The sequence below is a fragment of the Mirounga angustirostris genome, unplaced genomic scaffold (assembly GCF_029215605.1).
Source record: "Mirounga angustirostris isolate CCGP_5_RB_7025 unplaced genomic scaffold, mMirAng1.0.hap1 SCAF_10, whole genome shotgun sequence".
NCBI classification, from domain to species: Eukaryota; Metazoa; Chordata; class Mammalia; order Carnivora; family Phocidae; genus Mirounga; species Mirounga angustirostris.
Genome location: NW_026991718.1, coordinates 107,063,607 through 107,083,377, shown reverse-complemented (window position 1 = coordinate 107,083,377; position 19,771 = coordinate 107,063,607). Strand labels below are relative to the sequence as shown.

Below are 19,771 nucleotides of genomic sequence, written 5' to 3'. Positions count from 1 at the left end.
AAAGGGCCCTCTTTAATTCCCCATTCTCTGGGGGTTCCCTGCCCTCCTCTTCTTCTGAGAAGTAACCCCATGGTGTGGTTTCTAGACAGATTCCTGCAGTGAAAAACACCCCCTCCCTTGTTAACCTGTCGGAGCAGGGCCACCACTCAGTAAAGCATGTGGGTGCTACTGCCACCTCATGGTCATATCTTTTTCTTCGCTCAGACCCCAAATCCTTCCACCACCCTACACCTAGCAGTGTGTAGACAAAAAAGGGCAACTGTGCAACTGCTAAGCCCTGGGGCATGTCAACATGGTTCTAAACATTCATCTCAGAGATGAAGAGGAACCAGAAACAGAGATGGAGGAAGAATAGCCAGAAAGGGAGGGGGGAAACCAAACGAGTTGTGTCCTAGGAGCCAGGTGAGAAAGCTGTCGCAAGGAAAGGGGTCGCCCATGTCAAATTCTGCCCGGAGGTCTAGAGGACCTCGAAGCTCTGGATTTCACTTTACACCTTTTGTCGCGGCTTGCTCCAAACCGGCTCCCTGATGTGGTTGCTCCAAAGTGCTGCTCTCCTGCTCTCTTCACCACACACTCCCTCTCACTTCACTTACATCTACCGTCAGCACATCTCTTAGTCGGCCACCTAGCACATATTTTAGGCTTTTTTAAATTATTATGTTATGTTAGTCACCATACAGTACATCATTAGTTTTTGATGTAGTGTTCCATGATTCACTGTTTGCATACAACACCCAGTGCTCCATGCAATACGTGCCCTCCTTAATACCCATCACCGGGCTAACCCATCCCCCCACCCTCCCCCCCCATGTTTAACCTTTGAGGGCCACATGGTCTATGCCACAAATATTCAACTCCAGGTTATTAATGGAACTATGTAAGAGGCCAAAAAAAAAAAAAAAAGGGAGGAGGGGAGAATGGGAGGTGGGAAGAGAGTACATATTAATTTCCTATACTTCAAAGATTTGATTCTTCTCCATAAAGGATCAAAAAGCAGAGGGTGTCTAGTAAATGTTGATGGGAGTAGTTAATAGCTTATCAGTTACTCTTTCAGTAGCTATTCAGGGACTCACATTTCTTGTCATCTGACCTGTGCTACTTAAGTTCAAGAAAAACCTGTAATCTATTTTGCAAAAATTAACACTAGCCTAGAGGCAACAATATATTTCAAATACAGATATTAGATACACCACCTGGCTGCTAATCAGCCTGCTTCTAGGTGCTGACAATAATTCTCCCCTTTGGGGTATTTGCAGGTCTTGGCACACCCTCAATTACTGGGATCACTAAGAACAAAGATGGTGGTTTAGATGATCACAAAGGTTTTTTCTTGGGGGGGAGGGGCAGAGGGAGAGAGAGAATCTTAAGTAGGCTCCATGCCCAGTGCAGAGCCCGATGCAAGGCTCTATCTTACAACCCTGAGATAATGACCTGAGCTGAAATCAAGAGTTGGATGCTTAACCAACTGAGCCACCCAAGCGCCCCAACAATCATAAAGGTTTGACAAACAGGAGCTCAAACTGAGCTGACTGGCGAGGCTTATCTCCTACACAAGACCAATTTGTCAAGATTGGAAGAGATTGCTGTCATATCTAGTATGTAAGCACCAACATAGAGAGTAAAGAAAAAATAAAGAAACAGAGGAATGTGTTCCAAACAAAAGAACAAATGTCCAGAAACAGATCTTAAAGAAAGAGAGATAAGTGATTTATCTTACAGAGAATTCAAAATGATGGTCATAAAAATGCTCACCATGGTCAGGTCATGAACAAAGTGAGAATTTCAAAAGACAGAAAATATAAGTAAGTACCACAAAGAAATCATGGAGCTAAATAATACAATAAGTGAACTAAAATATTCAATATAGGGGTTTAACAGCAGATAGATCAAAGAGAAGAAAGGATCAATGAACTCAAAGACTGGGCAGTGGAATTCATCCAATCAGAGGTGCAAAACATTTAAAAAACGAAAAAGAGTGAAGATGAAGGGACTTATGAGACCATTAAGTGGACAAACATATGCATTATCTGGGTCCCAGAATGAAAGAGAAAGTGGCAAAAAAGTTATTTAAAGAAATAATGGCTAAAAACTTCCTTAACCTGGAGAAAGAAACAGACATCCAGATCCAAGAAACCCAACGAGTACCAAATAAGATGAAGCTACACCGAGACACATTATAATTAAATTGTTAAAAATTAAGGATAAGGAGACTCTTAAAAGGAGCCAGAGAAAAGCAACTTGTTACCTACAAAGGAACCCCTATATGACTACTAGTGAATTTTTTAGCAGAAATTCTCCTTGTCAGAAGGAAATGGGATGATATATTCAAAGTGCTGAAAAAAGCCAAAAAACTGCTAATCAAGAATACTCTACTCAAGAATACTCTATGTTGGGTATTATGCTAAATGAAGTAAGTCAATCAGAGAAAGACAATTATCATATGAACTCACTGATACGTGGAATTTGAGAAACAAGACAGACGATCATAGGGGAAGGGAGGGGAAAATGAAACAAGACGAAACCAGAGAGGGAGACAAACCATGAGAGACTCTTAATCTCAGGAAACAAACAGGGTTGCTGGAGTGGAGGGGGTGGGAGGGATGGGGTGGCTGGGTGATGGACATTGGGGAGGGTATGTGCTAGGGTGAGTGCTGTGAATTGTGTAAGACTGATGAATTACAGACCTGTACCCCAGAAACAAATATTATATGTTAATAAATAATAATAATAAAATAAATTAAAAAAAAGAATACTCTAAGTTGTCCTTCAGAAATGGAGAGTTTTCCAGACAAAAAGCTGAAGTTCATCACCACTAGACTAGCTTGCCTTGAAATGTTAAAGGGAGTTCATTAAGCTAAAATGGAAGCTACTAATCAGCTCATTGAAAACAGTATAAAACTCACTGATATATAAATTCAGAATATTGTAATGGTGGTGGGTTAATCACTTACAATTCCAGTACAAAAGTTAAAAGACAAAAGGATTAAAAATAACTGTAAATACAATAATTTGTTAATGGATACACAGTATGAAAAAATAAATTGTGCAATCAAAATCATAAAACACAAGAAGGGAGTGTAAGCATATAGACCTTTTGTATATGGATATATATCTGAAGGAAACAAAATCAGTATCTTGAAGAGGTATCTGTACGCCCATGTTTACTGTAGCATTATTCACAATCGGCAAGATAGGGAAACAACCTAATTGTCTGTCAATGAATGAATGGATAAAGATGTGGTATCTATACACAATGGAACATTATTCAGCCATGAGAAGGAAATCCTGCCATTTGTGACAACTTGGATACCTTGAGGGCATTGTGCTATGTGAAATAAGCCGGACAGAGAAAGACAAATAATGTATGTTACTTGAATGTGGAATCTAAAAAACCAAACTCGTAAAAACAGAGTAAAATGGTGGTTGCCAGAGGCTGGGGGCGGGGGGGGGGGGTGGCTACTGAGGAGATTTGATCAAAGGGTATAAACTTCCAGTTATAAGATGAGTAAGTTCTGGAGATCTAATATACAGCATAGTGACTATAGTTAACAATAGTGCATTATATACTGAAAGTTGCTAGTACAGATCTTAAACATTCTCAGCACAAACAAATGGTAATTATGTGATGGGATGGAAGTGTTAGCTAAGGCTATGGTGGTAATCACTTTGCAATATTTAAGTGTATCAAATAAGTTATATGCCTTAAACTTACACAATATATATTTTTTTAAGATTTATTTTAGAGAGGGAGAGAGAGAGCGCACACATGAGCGGGGGTGGGGACAGGGGCAGAGGGAGAAGGAGAGAATCTCAAGCAGACTCCCAGCTGAGCGCAGAGCCTGACGTAGGGCTCGATCTCAGGACCTGAGCCAAAACCAAGAGTCAGATGCTCAACCAACTGAGCCACCCAGGTGCTCCAATTTACACAATGTTACATGTCAATTATAATTCAATAAAGCTGGAGGGGGAGATATGCTTCACACAATTTTAGTGTGCCTCTAAGCTAAAAAATCATCTAATTGGCACCACGGTGTATTTCCAAGTACCCTAATCCAGTGAAGAAATACAGTGGACATCACAAAATGACTTTTGTCTTTTTGATTACTACTCATTAAAGTGTTACTTCACATAACTCTCCTGGTGGCTAGATGTCCAGAAGTCATAGAATTGTCCACTTTACAAACAAGACAAAAGCATCATGTATTTTGCTGCGCTCTTGATGTGGGTGCACACACAAGAGTGTTTCTCAAGCAGTGGTCCCTGGGCCAGCAGCATCACCTGGAAACTTCCTAGAAATGCAAATCTTCTGTCCCACCCCAGACCTACTGAATCAGAAACTTTGAGGTGTTAAACAATCTGGGCTTAATAAGCCCTCCAGGGAATTCTGGCACACACTAAGTTCTCAAGTTATTGAATTAAACATCAGTCCTTAAAGATGAAGTAAATTATATGCAAGAGGAAAAATAGCACAGGTTAAGGTTAACTTCTGCTGCTGGTACATGAGATGAGTTCACAAGTCAAGTCCAGGGTCGGCTACATGGGCACACAATGCTTTGGCAGTGCAGACTTCCAGAATGAATGAAATGAGGTGGGCCTTGAAAACTGGATGAATCCCAAGGAGGAGAGGATTCAAACAACAGCAACCAGTGGAGACGAGCCACTACTGAATCCAGTCTGTGCAGTTCTCCTTGACAAAACGTGACTGGTTGTATGTGGGTGACGACTGTTTGCAAGGACATGTCCAGTGAGGTGTCAGTTTGGGCCAATTGCCTTATACAGATCACGTGTCGCAATCAGCTGAAAGCCAGTGAATGTGGCGTCACTGACCCCATCATTAATGTAAATCAGACAAATAATAGGAAACACTTTTATTCTTTAAAAGCAACTGTTTTAAGAAAAAGGAATCAAAACTGTACTTCTTGGTAATCACACTGATCATTATCAGGATAGTACATGCTATTAGGAAAATGTAATTTCTTTTTTTCTGAGATGCTCCCTGCTGGATGATCAGCATCTACGCTATAACGATGTGAACAATACACACTATGAGCATGTTTACTGAGCAAGACAAGAGCCATGGCTTACTCTAAATACTTTCCTTGGCTGCAGTAGATGACCAAATTTGATTATATGTTTTCAGAGCTTAGGAAGGCTAACCACCTAATCATGCCAGAGCTCAACAAACAGCATTAATAATCACCAAAAAAGGCACTTTAAAATACATTTGACAAGGAGTGACACTAATGCAATGAGAACTGGTCTAAGCCCTGCACTAAACTTTGTCATAGATCATATAAATAGTGCATTCGCTTTGTTTCCATACGTATATATAAATATATATATGTGTGTATATACCAACAACCATAAACCTGTATGTGTGTTTATCTTCATAAGTCTCTGGGTAGGGGAAAAAAAACCTTTGCTGTTTCCTTTAATTTAATAGAACACAAAAATTCTAGTCACTTCACACCTGCAACAAAGAATGAGGAGACGGGCAAATTAACGCAAAAAAGTACCCTACTACACCTTTGTGTATTGACCAAAAAAGCAGTACAATAAATACTCAGAACTTTCCTAAGTTGTCAACTATTAAAATAAAAAAATCTAGTGTTTTAACAAAGTTTATTAGACTAGAGGGAACAAGGAGGATATTTTTGGTACTGTAAATCTCATACCCTCACACATCCATATTGCTTAGGTTGAAGAGAGTGGAATGAACACAAGAAATTTCTTCCACAGATTCTTTCTTTCAGTACCCAAGTTTTAGGTAAGTTGCGTTATTCCACTTAGCTTAACATATAAACAAAGTCTTGTATAAATATATTTTCAGGATGTCTAAATTCTCACGATATTTTCACAGAGTACTAAAAGTACTTAAAGGATTTTTGTGAAATAAACAGAATTGCCCACATATACCAGGCTTGGGTATTTTGGCTCGATGTTCTGAGAGACCAAATATATCCGTGCCAGAGGTGGACAAAAGGCTGACTCGTCCTTCCCAGGAACAAGTGTATAGACTTACTTTTAGATGAGAAAACAATTAGTAATGGCATTTAAAGTTTAATTACTAAACTGTGTAACGCCTGAGGACAAAAATCAGAGCAATTTTTGAAAGGTTAAGAGTCAGACTCTGGGCATTTCCGTTTTTTAGCTGCTGGTTCTTCAGTCGTGTGTGATTCTAAAGTGCCTGCGTTGGATTTGAGACTGGGGTCTGCTTTAAGGTTATCCATGGCAACAGTGAAGCCTGAGAGAAGGTACCCCCCACCTCCGCTCATCAGTAGTTTGGGATGACTTCGATCTGGCAAAACCTAATCAAGACAGAAAGACATTCATGTTTTCCTAAGCAGATAAAGCACATGATAACAATACACATGCCAGAAATGAGAATTTAAATGACAGAGATTCTCTTGAAGATTCAATCGGACCAATTCCTAAAAAGCTCCTTCCTTCATGTGATAGTGCAGATAAAAGTGTAGAATGGTTTAAATGATTTTCTTGTGAAAAATAAACCTGAAGCTGCTGCTCTCGAACCGGAGGCAAGTTCCTGGTGGCAAACGAGCCAATGTCTGTGTAGTACTCTGGGCCTACGCATGGCTTCCTTCCTATTGGCTCCAGGAAGCTTCATGGCCAACAGTGGAGCTTGGGTCCACGGAGAAGTAGCTACTGGACATATATCCAGAGCTTCCCTTCCCTGATACCTTGTTAACTGTGACAAAATCTCTTCTCTGCTGTTACCATAGCTCAAGAAGATGACCGCCATGAAGGGCAGGGTCCATTCAGGGCTTTGAGTATCCTGGATTAAAGTAGTACGAGGTCCAAGCAGCAGGGGAGGGCCTGTGGCGGCCATGGAGGTGCTGCCTCAGATCTCCCTTCAAGAGGGAACTGGCTGTGAGGAGTTCAGGCAGCAGAAAGCCTGTAGCTGAGGCTCCTTTGGGATCCTCTGCGGCATTCACACCCAGGGAGGCCATGGGCTGCTCCAAGTCGATTACTGAGCATGGGTACCCAGGACCGCAACATTTCTGCCCAATACAGGGCTCCTTTAACAGGCAATCTTTGCTCTGGGGTTTCCCATCATCCTGGCTGAGACATTCTGAAGGCCTCGCTGCAGGCTCTTCCTCCCCATCTTCCTTTCTCTCCCTTCTTTTGCAGAAATCACACCTCCACCACCATCTGAGGGCTTTCCCATCTGATCCTGCTCCCTCTCTCCCTCATCTTTCAGAGGCATCTTCCCCCATAAATCCCTTTCACTTCTAATTCACAGGACCTGAACTGACATGGGGCCCACCAGTAAATCCTGAAAACCTGCTGCAAAGACATCCCAGCAGAGAGGGGAGAGTCACTTTCTTGTCGGCCTAGGGATTTTGCTATTAGCAGTTATTCCCTCCACAATGATCTCGAGGCCTTGGAGAAACATGAACCACAACTGTTTGCATTTTAAGTGTCTCTGGACTGGAATTACAGAGTAATAGACCCTGACGTGAAAGGAGGAAAAGGGTCCAGGAAAAGCCAGGGCACTTTTGAGTTACAGGCAGATTCTTTCATCCCTGTTGACGGAAATAGGGGCGTCTATTTAACAACTTCTGGCACTACTGCAGAGAGCCAGTGACTCAGGAGAGCAGCTCCCTGGAAACGGCTGGAAGAACACGTACCTGGTAATTCCTGAGCCAGGTTTCAGACAGCCTGAGGTTGATGACCCCTCCTCTTTCCCGTAGTTTTGTGTAGCATTCCAACAGAGGCTAAAGGTATAAACAGAATTTAGTTAAGAATGCCTTGAGGGCTGCGATTTGAGTATTAACACGCAGATGCAAGAACTCCCGGCCCTTCCATTCCAGCATTACCTCTTTATACTGACAGTAGACCACAAACGGCCTTGAAGGGGCCACGAAGTCCAGCAAAGACAGCAGGAGTGGAGTGGGATGGAAACGACTAGCTACAATTAAACTACAAGGAAAACGTTAAGACAAATTCTCTACTCAGCAAAGCAGAGCATAAATTTTAAAATGCACTTAAAATGATCATCTACTGGGGCCCTTGGTTGGCTCAGCTGCTTCAGTGTCTGCCTTTGGCTCAGGTCATGATCCTGAGATCCTGGGACTAATTCCCGCTTTGGGCTCCCTGCTCTGCAGGGAGTCTGCTTCCCCTCTCCCTCTGCCACTCCCTCTGCTTGTAATCTGTCTAATAAATAAATAAAATCTTAAAAAAAATGATCATCTATTCATTTGCCATGACTCACACGAGGAAGAGCTTTAAATACAACATTCTACAAATTCCAAAAAAACCCCATAAAATCATGAGATATTACTTTCTAAGAAACACAAAATGAATTAAAAGCTCTCTTGGTGCTTGGCAACTCTAAGTAGCATTTAATGACATTCTTGATTAGAAAAAAAAATTGGAAATAAATCCAACATTGTAATTCTGGCTTTCCAGTTACCGGAATCTACGTCTCCTGTCAGGTTTTCCTTGGCCTTTACCATTAGCCAGCATCACATCAATTTGAATGCCCTACCACGGGCATGTAGCAGGACCACACAGACTCATCTGGTTCACTGTCACTGGAGACATTTCAAATTCATTCTAAAACTCTGAAACCAGCACAATCAATTTCCCACCTCCACCAGATGCAGCCTTCTTTCTTTAAAAACCCAAGGCAGACTCACCATCTCTGCTCCCACTGTAATCAAAGCCGACACACACACAGACAATTCTAATCTGTTTGAAGCACAGCCCACGAGCACCCAGATATCTGCATTCCTTCATCAACGCACCCATCTGAGTTTCTTTCACTCAGCAGAGCAGCAGCCTCCAAATGTCTTTTCCTTTGCTCTTCTTGTCTCCTTTGCTTTTCCTGAATCTTCAAGAAGAAAAAGAAGAAACTAATGTACTGAGGTCGTTCAGTCAGGTTCATGGATATGCCGGTCAGAACATTTCCACAGTACTTATCAACTTGGACTAGAGCAACGGAAGGTCATTCATGAGGAAGTTGAAAACACACAAACCCGTTTGTTATAGAACAATCAGTAAGCTACCTATACAATGCTTCTGGATCCTGAAGCTCCATCCCAAAGAATACACCACAAACGTGCGTACACCCACACACACGTTTTCTCCATCTATTTTGGTATTTATTATCTTGGGCACTGATGTTCCAAAGCCAAACCAAATCTCAGTGCTTCGATGAAGTTAACTCAAACTCTGAGGGGAATATTATGAAGGTTAGGGGGACTCTTAACACTTACATAATCCTTTTTGCTTCCTCTCTCTTTAGGCTCCTTATATTCTGGATCTTGAGAGACGATTTCCATTGTTTCCTGTTCTGGTGGATGATGGCTCTCTTGGGCTTCTGCCACGCTGTCTTCATTCTCCTGTTCCGAAGTCTGTTTTTCCTCCAGGGTGCCATTACTTTCTTCAACTGAAGCACTGTCTTTAGGCTCTGAAGATAGCATCTCCGCAGAAAATGTTCCATTTAGGAGACTGTCCACTTTGTTGAGTGGGAAATCATAAAGACCACTGAGGAAAGATTTGGGAAATCCAAAACATGCTGTTGCTGCCCGAACAGGTCCACCTCCAGGGTACAGCTGAATAATGGAACCAAAACCTGAAGAGATTAAAAAATTAACAGCTGCTCGATGGAGGTGATTCTAGACTCAGCAAACCCTCAGGGTCCTCCACAGTATGAAGACTGAAGGTCTCCACTCTTCAGGGGCTGCAGGATGATGCAGCTCCCTGGGTGGTCTGTTCAGCCACTCAATATTCCCAGTGAAGGAAATATAATTCCAAAACACATGAACCTCCACGTGACACTATGGTAAAACCCTGTGATCGTGCAAATTTGGGTGTCACATGATTGGTAATTGGCTCTCAGCTTTCCCCCAGTCCAATCCTCAATCAGGGCAGTTAGAAGCTCTTATCCGCCACAGGATTAGAGAGAGCGTAGGCAAACCAGGCTAAACCAGGCTGTGTTGTGTTCCTCCAGGACAAAATATACCCCTCGTAGTCTTCTCATCCAATCCCCTCAACTCAGGCCAATAAAATGAGAACCAGCTATTCAAGAATTTACTGAAATCACTGTCCTGGAGGTCCAAGCCAGCCAAAGGCTTCTTAAACATCCCCACTGATACTGAAGTTGGGGCAAGGGCAATTGCCATCCAGGGGCACCGACACAGCACTGGCTGGGAGATGTGGACGCTGCAGGAAGGTCCTAGGGACTGGGGTGGTGCGGGCCTACCCAAGCCATTTTGTGAATCTTGCAGTAATTCAGCCTTTCTGTGCACTTGAGTTTTCAGGTCCTTCCATTCACGTCAGGGTAGTGCTTTAATGAACCTAAAAATGCTAAATCTTACCTCCCATCCGTTCCATCATTGCACCCAGCACCAAGCCTGCACAGGTTTCCATTACGATCATTTTATTGCCAGCACGGACATTTCCCAACGTCAACATCTGGGCTAGTGTATCATATCTCATGTGGCTAAGGAAAAAAGAATGATTCGTTTATTTTAGCTAAGCAGGGCCAGCTATTTTAATCATTTTTTTAAGTTTTATTTCGTAAAAATTATGTTGGTAAGATTATAGAGTGCTTTGGAGGCAACAGTAAAAAGAACTTACAATTCATGAGGTAGGAGGACACTTTATTCAGGTGAGCAAGTTTTTCATTTTACTTAAAATCATGACTTTTCTTAAAGATATATTTTCCCCCAATTATACTTTTGAAAGGAAACAAAGCGTACTTAATTTTTCCAGGTTCTCTTGCATAATACATAATTGAAAGAATGCGGGTGGATGGCTTCACAACAGTAACGATGGCTTCATACCTGGGGGAAGAAAAAAGAGGACATCTGTTTTTAAGAACTGGCTGAAAAGTATTTTATTTTTAATAATATACATTTTATAAATCCTTAAAGATTTAATGCTTTCATTCTTTCCGAACAAAATCCACTTACTTCTTTTTCTTCTTTTTTATATATTTATCTTGAGCAAATTCTGTCTTGTCCCGGAATGTTGTACTATTTTCAATTAGCTGCTGAACTATTTCCTATAAGAAAAGGAGCAAGCAGATTTCCTGAAACTTTATTTCCACTGAAATGATAACTTCAAAGGTTTCTTACCCTGGAATGTATCCAAAGGTCTGATTTTCCAGTCCCTTTTCCACAGAAGTCCAAATGAATAAACTGCATTTTTTACTCTATCTAGAACTTGTATTAAAACACAAGTACCTTTAACTGCACTTAAAACAGGGTAAAAAAACCCAGAGCTACATAATAAAGGGAGAAAGGATGTAAAGGAAACTGTCCTTCCTGAAGACACTGGCTGAAAACATTACTGAAAATGAACCAAGTTAAGCTCTGATATGCACTAAGCTATTAAATTCTCTTTTGCTAATAATATCAGTAATTCACTCACTTACATTCCTGCATAAAAGAAATGAAATCTTTGATCTACTGAATGGCATGTACATGTCAAGCTATTTCTAAGAGAAAAACAGTATTTTTACATTTCACCTTAAGTAAATCCTGCTTTAAAATCCAAGCAATTTCCTCAATACCAAACAAAAGCAAAACACAACATCCTTTGAATATTACCTCTCCTTTAATGCCTTTGTCCTTTAAAGCTTTTATGTCATCTTGAGTAAGTTTCTGAGATTTCCCATCATCAATTATATTTCGATTATCAGTGCCTGCTTCTTTGGTCTCTAAGGAAGGAAATTGCTTAATGACATTTATGATCTGAAGTTACGTAAAATCTTTCTTCTTCTAAGTTCATGTCCACATCCAGCCCATCCTGTATATGCTCTGGCCCCTGACGACCTTTTCTGACCTCATTTCTTAACCCCACTGCTTCAGCCACACTACCCTTCTGTTCCTTAGACACACCAAGCCCAGGCTCACTACAGGGCTTTGGCACCCGCTGCTCCCTCCACTTGGGAGTGCCTTCATGACAGAGCTCTAGGTCCTTCCCATCCCTCTGGGCTGAGCTCATTGTCTCAGCCACGTCTCACCCAATCAGTCTCCAGTACACCTCCCTGCTTTACCATCTTCACAGCACACATCACCATCTGCAAGTGTGTTGTCTGCCTGTCTACTTATTCTTGGTGTTCCCCACTGCTCGGTACACTTTATGAGATGATTTAGACAGTGCCTAATCATGCCTGGCACATATTTGGTGCTCAATAAAACTATGGAGGTTAGTTTAAAAGTATTTAATTAACTGGTTTGAACCAAAACTTCAATAGTATTTTAGTTACTTGATTTTAAAAATGAATTATTTTTATTTTATTAAGAAAATATTTTACGTACATTTATTTAAACAAATATTGAAATATCTAATTTTAATTAACAATAACTAAAATTATGGGGCCTTTGCTACAGGTAAGGCACTGTTAAGAACTTCCTATGTGTTATGTGACTGAACACTGGCTACAGCCTAGGCATTACATGTATTTATGGCTCCATTTTACAGATGCAGACACAAGACCTAGAGAAACCAAGTAACCTGCCTAAGGTTACAAGGCAAGTGACGAAACTGGAACTTAAACCTAGTCAGTTAAATTTGAAGCCAGACTCTTAACTCTACCTGACATGCTAACTGCCTGCAGGTGTTATCTAACTTCGGGGCACTGAAAGGACTCTACCTGCTCTTACACTGAAGTAGCAAGGATTCTTCTAGGATTAAAAACTTGGCCCAAAAGTCAGAAAGCCAGTTAATCATGGGCTGGAGCCAGAATTCCAAAGCCAAAGGCAGACCTTGCTTCATTCTACCAAGCTACAGTTCTTAGATTATAAGTTTAAATTTCCTTGGGGATAGCCTGGGTTAGCATTTTAGAATTGGGATCGACAGGTTTCAGACTAGCCAGCTCAAGAGCACCTATTTCATATACCCAAAGTAGTGCACCTGAAGTAGGCTCTTCCTTCTTCTTCTTAGGCTGAAGACTTCCTCCATTGGTCACTTCAAATGTGGTCCCATAACTATGGCCAATGACGTTATCCAGATAGAACCACTGTTTTTCAAAAGTTACTTTTCTAGGGAAGAAAATGCAATTAGCTGAATCTCATTTGCATTCAGTATAGAAAAGATAGGCTCAATCAAGTTTATTTCAAAACTGGTCTCCATAAAGAATGATCAGCAGCATGATCTCTGAACATAAACTGACAAAGGAACCAGAGAGAACTGGGTTGGGGCAGAGACATAAAATTAGTAAGAACCTACAAAAACACTGAATTTGGAAGGAGAAAAAGGACAGAAGACCTTCCTCTTCTGAGGCTCTGGTCTGACTCCAATTTGCACTGACAGGATGTCCAGACTCACAGCTTTGTGGATTTCCTGTATAGCATAAAGAGTCACCAAGACTGCCAGCCCACTGGACACACATTGTCATACCCCTTGCAACTCTTCTTTTTTTTTTTTAAAGATTTTATTTATTTATTTGAGAGAGAATGAGATAGAGAGAGCATGAGAGGGGGGAGGGTCAGAGGGAGAAGCAGACTCCCTGCTGAGCAGGGAGCCCGATGTGGGACTCGATCCCGGGACTCCAGGATCATGAACTGAGCCGAAGGCAGTCGCTTAACCAACTGAGCCACCCAGGTGCCCCCACCTCTTGCAACTCTAACTAGAAACTCTCAAAATTGAACTATCACTGAGATGACAGGGATTTAACAAATTACCTGGTCTAACTGGCTATTTTCTTTCAAAATTATCTAGTAAAAACAGAGTTGCCTAGCTGGCTCAGTCAGTAGAGAATGGGACTCTTGATCTCAGGGTCGTGAGTTCAAGCCTCACACTGGGTGTGGAACCTACTTAATAAACAAACAAAATTATCTAGTAAAGGCAAATTATATTTACAGATAAACATTACTGACAATCTATACATTTGGAAATGGTGCTTAACACTAACAGTGCTCTACTGAGGATCAGCTTTCCCCATTACCTGGATTTTTATCTTATTATCATTTAAAATGAAAATCCCACAAACAAAACAAAAAAAATTTTTTTTTCCAAAAAAAGAAAACTAATATCCCCTGAGTATTGACCAGTGTCTAGGCAGTATGTGACAGTGTTTAATATTTTATTTAATTCTCACAGTAATCCTAGGACACAGCTCCTTCCAGAAAAGCAATCTGAGGCTTAGGGAAAAAGTATCTTGTCCAAGATTCAGTTAAAAAGTGGAAGCTGGGATTAAAATCGAGGTCAGCCTGACCCCAAAGCCTGGTTCCTTCCATTATATCACACAGTCTGCTCCAGAAAAGACCAGTGGATCTCAGGAAGCCCCGCCTAGTTTTACGACATGGCCCATGTCCACAGAACTCCGAATCCTGGAAGACACGTACTGGTTAATTTTGTTTGTGCCCCACCCATACCTTCTTTTCCTTTCTCTGTGCCCCAGGAGTCTACGACAAATGCATAGAGACTCCCTCGCCAAAAGTTTCCCACTACTGCTAGACCCTGCGTGCATCACCATTCTCTGTTGGTTCTCTAAACCTTGCCACACCACTGTATGTGTATGTGTCACATCTTCATTAAATCTCCTCGCTGAATCATCTGAGTGAACTCCCGTGAGATCCTAAGTGATCCAGATAGGGTGGCTCAGTCGGTTAAGCGTCTGCCTTCGGGTCAGGTCATGATACCAGGGTCCTGGGATAGAGTCCCGCATCGGGCTCCCTGCTCAGCAGAGAGCCTGCTTCTCACTCTGCCTACTTGTACTCTCTCTCTCTCTGTCAGATAAATAAACAAAACAAAAACCTTTAAAATTAAGCAACTTAAAAGTATGAGAAAGAAAAACCAAAATTTCACCTGTATGGTCATTATAAAGCTGTGTAAACTTTGGTATCATTCATCAAACTTATAAGGACTTTGCTGCACTGCTATGTTTCAATTAAAAAGTTTAAATAACTAGTATTGGCTCTTTCCAAAAATTATATACTTGAAGGCTGACCCATATTTCTAACCAGAATTTCTGATTAGAAGAGAAAATGATGCAGATATATTTCTGGACTAAAGGGAACACCCCCCCCCCCAACCCTGTATTTCCTTGCCTTTACTAAATTGATTCTTGTGCAATAAAACTTGGTTGTCACCAGCAAGGTGCTTTGGGGACTGTTAACCTATTTTCTAATGACACCTGTTTCACTTTATTTTTTTTAAGATTTTATTTATTTATTTGAGAGAGAGAGAGAAAGAGAGAGCAGGGGCAGAGAGAGAGGGACAAGCAGACTTCCCACTAAGCAGGGAGCATGACGCGAGGCTCAATCCCAGGACCCCGAGATCATGACCTGAGCCAAAAGCAGACACTTAAGGGACTGGGCCACCCTGGTGCCCCACACCTGTTTCACTTTAAATACCAGTCAACAGTTTGATTCACACAGGAGTAAAATAATTCATCTCATGTGTGCACTTAAAACTCCAAATCTACCACTTCCTAGCCTATGGTCTGCAGAAAGCTGATCTCCTGACACTGAACTCAACTTATTTCATTGTCAAAAGTACTATAATAATCTAACTCAAAAGAAAGCTTGGTTGTACTTTTCAGATAATTAACTGAAACATCTCAATTCTTTTTCAGCATTAATGAGCTTTTGGGGTTTAACAACCTCACCACCCCTGCCAAGAAGCTACCAAAAATTCCCACTTCTCTACTATTAAAATAGAGTTGTAACTAATCAGCAGGTTCACAAATCAAGCCTAATTTCAAGTTTTGAGACCTTGAGCAAACTGTTTTTGGGGAATTTAACTTTCCTAGACCTGGCATCCCTTCCTGTAAAGTGAGGGAACCCTAGAGTGATCCTACGTGCTATGAGAAGTTGCTCTCCAACGTTATTAGGCGTAAAGTTATTCCAGTTTGGATAGAGAGAAGAGCCCGAAGGACAGAAAAGGTCGGAGAGGTTTCATTTTTTGTGGGATTGATCCTGCTGAGGGAATAGGGAGAAAGGATGGTCTATGGGGAAAAGGCAGGGGAGGGGAGGACCCTGAGAGGCAAGGATATCAGAGGATGATTGATGGGTTCTGTGAGATAACAGGAGAGAACATATCACGGACCTAGAAGAACCGCAGGACAGAAGGAAAGGTAAGCGTGCGGGGGGGGGGTGGGTGGGTGGGTATCTGAGCATCCGAGGGGCAAGAATGGAAATGGGACCCTGTGGAAAGATCGAGAGGGATGTTGAAGGCAGAAAATCAGGTTTGAAACCATGGAAGGAGCACTCTGCAGGAAGACAGGAGTGACAGGTGAGACCCCGAGGGCCGAGAATGGGACGTTGGGGGAAAAGGTCTCTGTAGGAAGACCAAAAGGAAATAACGAAAGAGAAGATTGGGGATCCACAGAATCAAGAACGGGACCCTGGTGGGAGGGGTTCTGGGGGGAAGGGATAACGAGAAAATGGGGACGGAGACACCTAAGGCCAACAACCTGACTTACTTTCTCCGCTGGACTTGCACTGCTTTAAACACATCTTCCCGTTTCAGCACCACGAAGTCGCCGTCGCGGATGCGGTGGTCCCCAGGATGCGGTGGCTGTGGGCCCGACAGCTCTCCTGAGCCCTCCATGAAGCTCAGCCGGTCTCCCCGCTCTGCAGCGTCTCTCCTGCCCCCCGCGCCCCGCCCCTCGTGCTCCGCTGTCGCCGCGGCCAGCTTCACTACCACAAGCCGAGTGGACGCAGAACCCTCCGACCGGCACCGCCCCCACGTGCTGCGCGCCGCTTCCGCTTTCCGGTCGGAACCTCGGGACAGCTTCCGGCAACCTCACGGCTGCCGTCTGGCCGGATTCTTTGATTGGCTGCACTCTGTTCCTCCCCTCTTGTCTCGCGGTTCCTTGGACGGAAGTTGCGTCACAGACGCGCCAAAAAGGAATTTGGAAGTTGACGAGTTCAGCTTGAGTGGGTAAAGGCTTTCCAGCGAGGCTGCGAGGTGTCCGGGAGGGGGGGTGGGGGTGGGGAAACTGAGGCACCCGGGCTGCTCCAACAGATGAGACTCGGCCCCCGCGCGAGGACGTCAGGAGCAGGAGGACTGCAACTGAAGGGACTTGGGCAGGAGTCACCTGAGGAGCTCAGACCTCAGTTTCTTTTTGGCCCCACCTGTCTCCCCCCACCCCTCTCCGGGAGGAGGGGAGAGCCCGGCGGGCCGTACCTGCTGCCACGAGGAACCTGCCTAGCTGAGAACCGAGAGAGCTTTGGGACCTCTATTTTTTTGCAAGTAAGAACAGCTTGAGGAGCCCTAAATGAAGTAGGGTGTTTAACGAAGCACAGCAGCCCCCCCCGCCCCCCGGGTGGCTCCTTTACTCAGTTCTGCAGTCCTATTTCTTGCGTTTGTGTTGGAATTTTTACTATTCTCACTCTGTTATCTCATTTGGGAAATATGGCAGGTAGCGTTCTCGAAGGAGCGCTTCATCTTGGGAGTCTGAAGACGGAGTTTGGAGCTCAGTATTGCCACCAAACAACTTGAATCTTGATCAGTTTCTCAGGGCTTCATTTTCCTGACTTGCGATGTGGTCTGGACGATTATCAGTTTTGTCTTGTCCTAACATCGTGAACTTGTTTGGGTATTAACTTATTTATTAATTAAATCCCTTCAGACAAATTTGGATATGGTGTTTTGTGAAGAATTGCACTACAGTGTACGGATATATTCTTTATTTCTTTTTATCCTTAGGATATGAACTATTTTTAAAAATAGACTTTATTTTTTAGAACAGTTTTAGGTTTTAGAAAAATGGCACAGAAAGTGCAGAGAGTTCCCTTATATTTTCTCTTCCCTCCCCTCAGACCGGTTCCCCTTGTTAACACCCTGCAGTAGTGTGCTACATTTGTTGCAATTAATGGACCATTATTGATGCGTTATTACTAGCTAAAGTCCAGAGTTTATGTTAGGGTTCACTTTTTCTGTAGTACAATTCCATGGGCTTTGACAAATGCATAATGTCATATATCCACCACTATAATATCATACAGAATCATTTCACTGCCCTAAAAATGCCCTGTGCTCCACCCATGAGTTTTTTTTTTTTTTTAAGATTTTATTTATTTTTTATTTGAGACAGAGAGAATGAGATACAGAGAGCATGAGAGGGAAGAGGGTCAGAGGGAGAAGCAGACTCCCCGGTGAGCAGGGAGCCCGATGTGGGACTCGATCCAGGGACTCCAGGATCATGACCTGAGCCGAAGGCAGTCGCTCAACCAACTGAGCCACTCAGGCGCCCCATGAGTTTTTTTAAAACCCATTTTAAAGGTCACTTATATTTTGAATCTTTGGTACTTAGCCAGAACTATCTTTGAGTTTAAAAAAAAAAATGAGTATCTTGCTATGTACAAAACAAAAAATGTGAAGAGAGAACTAGCAAAAAAAAAAGGATTATAATATATTAACAAATATAATATATTAACAAATAACAAATATCAAAAAAAATGATTGCATTCCAATGAATTTATCTAAAAACTAAATTTATCTAATCAGTATTGACCTGGAAATGATCTTTCTTTTATTGTCTTTTTAAGAAGTTGTTAATTCCGGAAACTTAACTTCTTTCTCATTTAACCCTACAGAGAAGAAAGATTGAAACGTGTATGTACCATGTCCCACTCCTATGCTTCCCCAGAAAGGTCTACATTAGCTGCCTATGTAAGAATATCCTTGTATCTCTGATAAAAGTGGATATGACATGCAGGATTGACTGTATATAAGGGGCTATGATGATGTATTCCTAGTGTCACAGGTCAGGATTATGTTCAGCCAGTGCTGCTCTTTTATATGTGCATTTATAAGTCTAAAACACTACAAACAGGTCATCTCAGAGTTAATTACTTGTCTTATTTTCATTGCTATAGTAGGAGCTCCTTGCAAACAGGTGCAGTACTTTATTTTTATCCCATGAACATTCAGTATACTTGGTGAAACACCATGGGTATACCTTAAAAAGAGATGGGACCATTTGCAATGACATGGATAGAGCTAGAGAGTTTAATGCTAAGGAAAATAGGTCAGTCAGAGAAAGACAAATATATGATTTCACTCATGTGGAATTTAAGAAACAAATGAGCAAAAGGGGGATAAAGAAAGAGACAAACCCAGAAACAGACTCATACTAACTATAGAGAACAAACTGATGGTTACTAGAAGGAGGTGGGTGGGGTGGGTGGGTGAAATAGGTGATGATGGGGATTAAGGATGCACTTGTTGTGGTGAGCACCAGGGTTGTATGGAAATATTGGATCACTGTGTGGTACATCTGAAACATATTACACTGCATGTTAACTAACTGGAATTTAAATAAAAACTTAGAGAGAGAGATGGGAATTAGAAGGGTAACTGCGGAGTTTTTGAGGGTACATCTCCTATTACCATAGTGTACACTGTTGCAGGCCTGTTTGCTAATCTCAAACTAGAATACATTAATTTTCTCTTATTAACTATGTTAATACATTCTTTTTTCCCCCCACATATGTAACTTTTACTATTTTTTTCTTTTTAACAGCTTTATTGAGTTATAATTTGTTTTTTTAAAGATTATGTTAATACATTCTTATCACTATTTTCACTGTAATCTTGATGAAGATCTTGGTCTTTCAGAAAATATGAATGGAGACTATAGAGGCAGAGGATTTGGACGAGGAAGATTTCAAAGCTGGAAAAGAGGAAGAGGTGGTGGGAGCTTCACAGGAAAATGGAGAGAGAGAGAACGCAGACCTGACCTGAATAAAACCATGAGAAAACATACTTCTGGTAGGAGAGGACAAGGATTGTTCAATATTTTTTTCCTCCACAAAGGAGACTATACCTGTCCTACAAAGCAGTT

General features: G+C 41.9%; 2 protein-coding genes across 13 annotated transcripts in view; one reads left to right on the top strand and one right to left on the bottom strand.

Moving 5' to 3' along the window:
• The window catches only part of TRMT6 (tRNA methyltransferase 6 non-catalytic subunit), a 62,657-nt gene extending 46,003 nt beyond the window's left edge, over positions 1 to 16,654 (bottom strand). For 4 of the 10 annotated variants that reach the window (XR_010405783.1, XR_010405784.1, XR_010405785.1 and 1 more), the window contains exons 1-10: positions 16,403 to 16,652; positions 12,889 to 13,016; positions 11,580 to 11,689; positions 10,941 to 11,032; positions 10,728 to 10,811; positions 10,344 to 10,468; positions 9,240 to 9,598; positions 8,769 to 8,854; positions 7,839 to 7,941; positions 7,650 to 7,736 (exon numbers count right to left, since the gene is read on the bottom strand). Coding sequence is in view for 4 of the 10 variants with exons in the window: in XM_054510012.2 (XP_054365987.1) it covers positions 7,650 to 7,736; positions 7,839 to 7,941; positions 8,769 to 8,854; positions 9,240 to 9,598; positions 10,344 to 10,468; positions 10,728 to 10,811; positions 10,941 to 11,032; positions 11,580 to 11,689; positions 12,889 to 13,016; positions 16,403 to 16,530 (1,302 nt within the window). In the remaining 6 variants the exon portion in view is untranslated. Of the gene's footprint in view, positions 1 to 829; positions 6,309 to 7,649; positions 7,737 to 7,838; positions 7,942 to 8,768; positions 8,855 to 9,239; positions 9,599 to 10,343; positions 10,469 to 10,727; positions 10,812 to 10,940; positions 11,033 to 11,579; positions 11,690 to 12,888; positions 13,017 to 16,402 lie in introns of those variants that run through there. The other 6 variants (XR_010405781.1, XM_064572843.1, XR_010405782.1 and 3 more) reach the window with 4 other exon arrangements.
• Positions 16,655 to 16,870: 216 nt separating this feature from the next.
• Positions 16,871 to 19,771, top strand: part of MCM8 (minichromosome maintenance 8 homologous recombination repair factor) — a 42,589-nt gene continuing 39,688 nt past the window's right edge. The window contains exons 1-3 of one of the 3 annotated variants that reach the window (XM_045885413.3): positions 16,872 to 17,175; positions 18,522 to 18,597; positions 19,546 to 19,698. In XM_045885413.3, the coding sequence (XP_045741369.1) occupies positions 19,551 to 19,698 (148 nt within the window). In that variant the 5' untranslated portion in view covers positions 16,872 to 17,175; positions 18,522 to 18,597; positions 19,546 to 19,550. Of the gene's footprint in view, positions 17,176 to 18,521; positions 18,598 to 19,530; positions 19,699 to 19,771 lie in introns of all 3 variants that reach the window. The other 2 variants (XM_064572842.1, XM_045885412.3) reach the window with 2 other exon arrangements.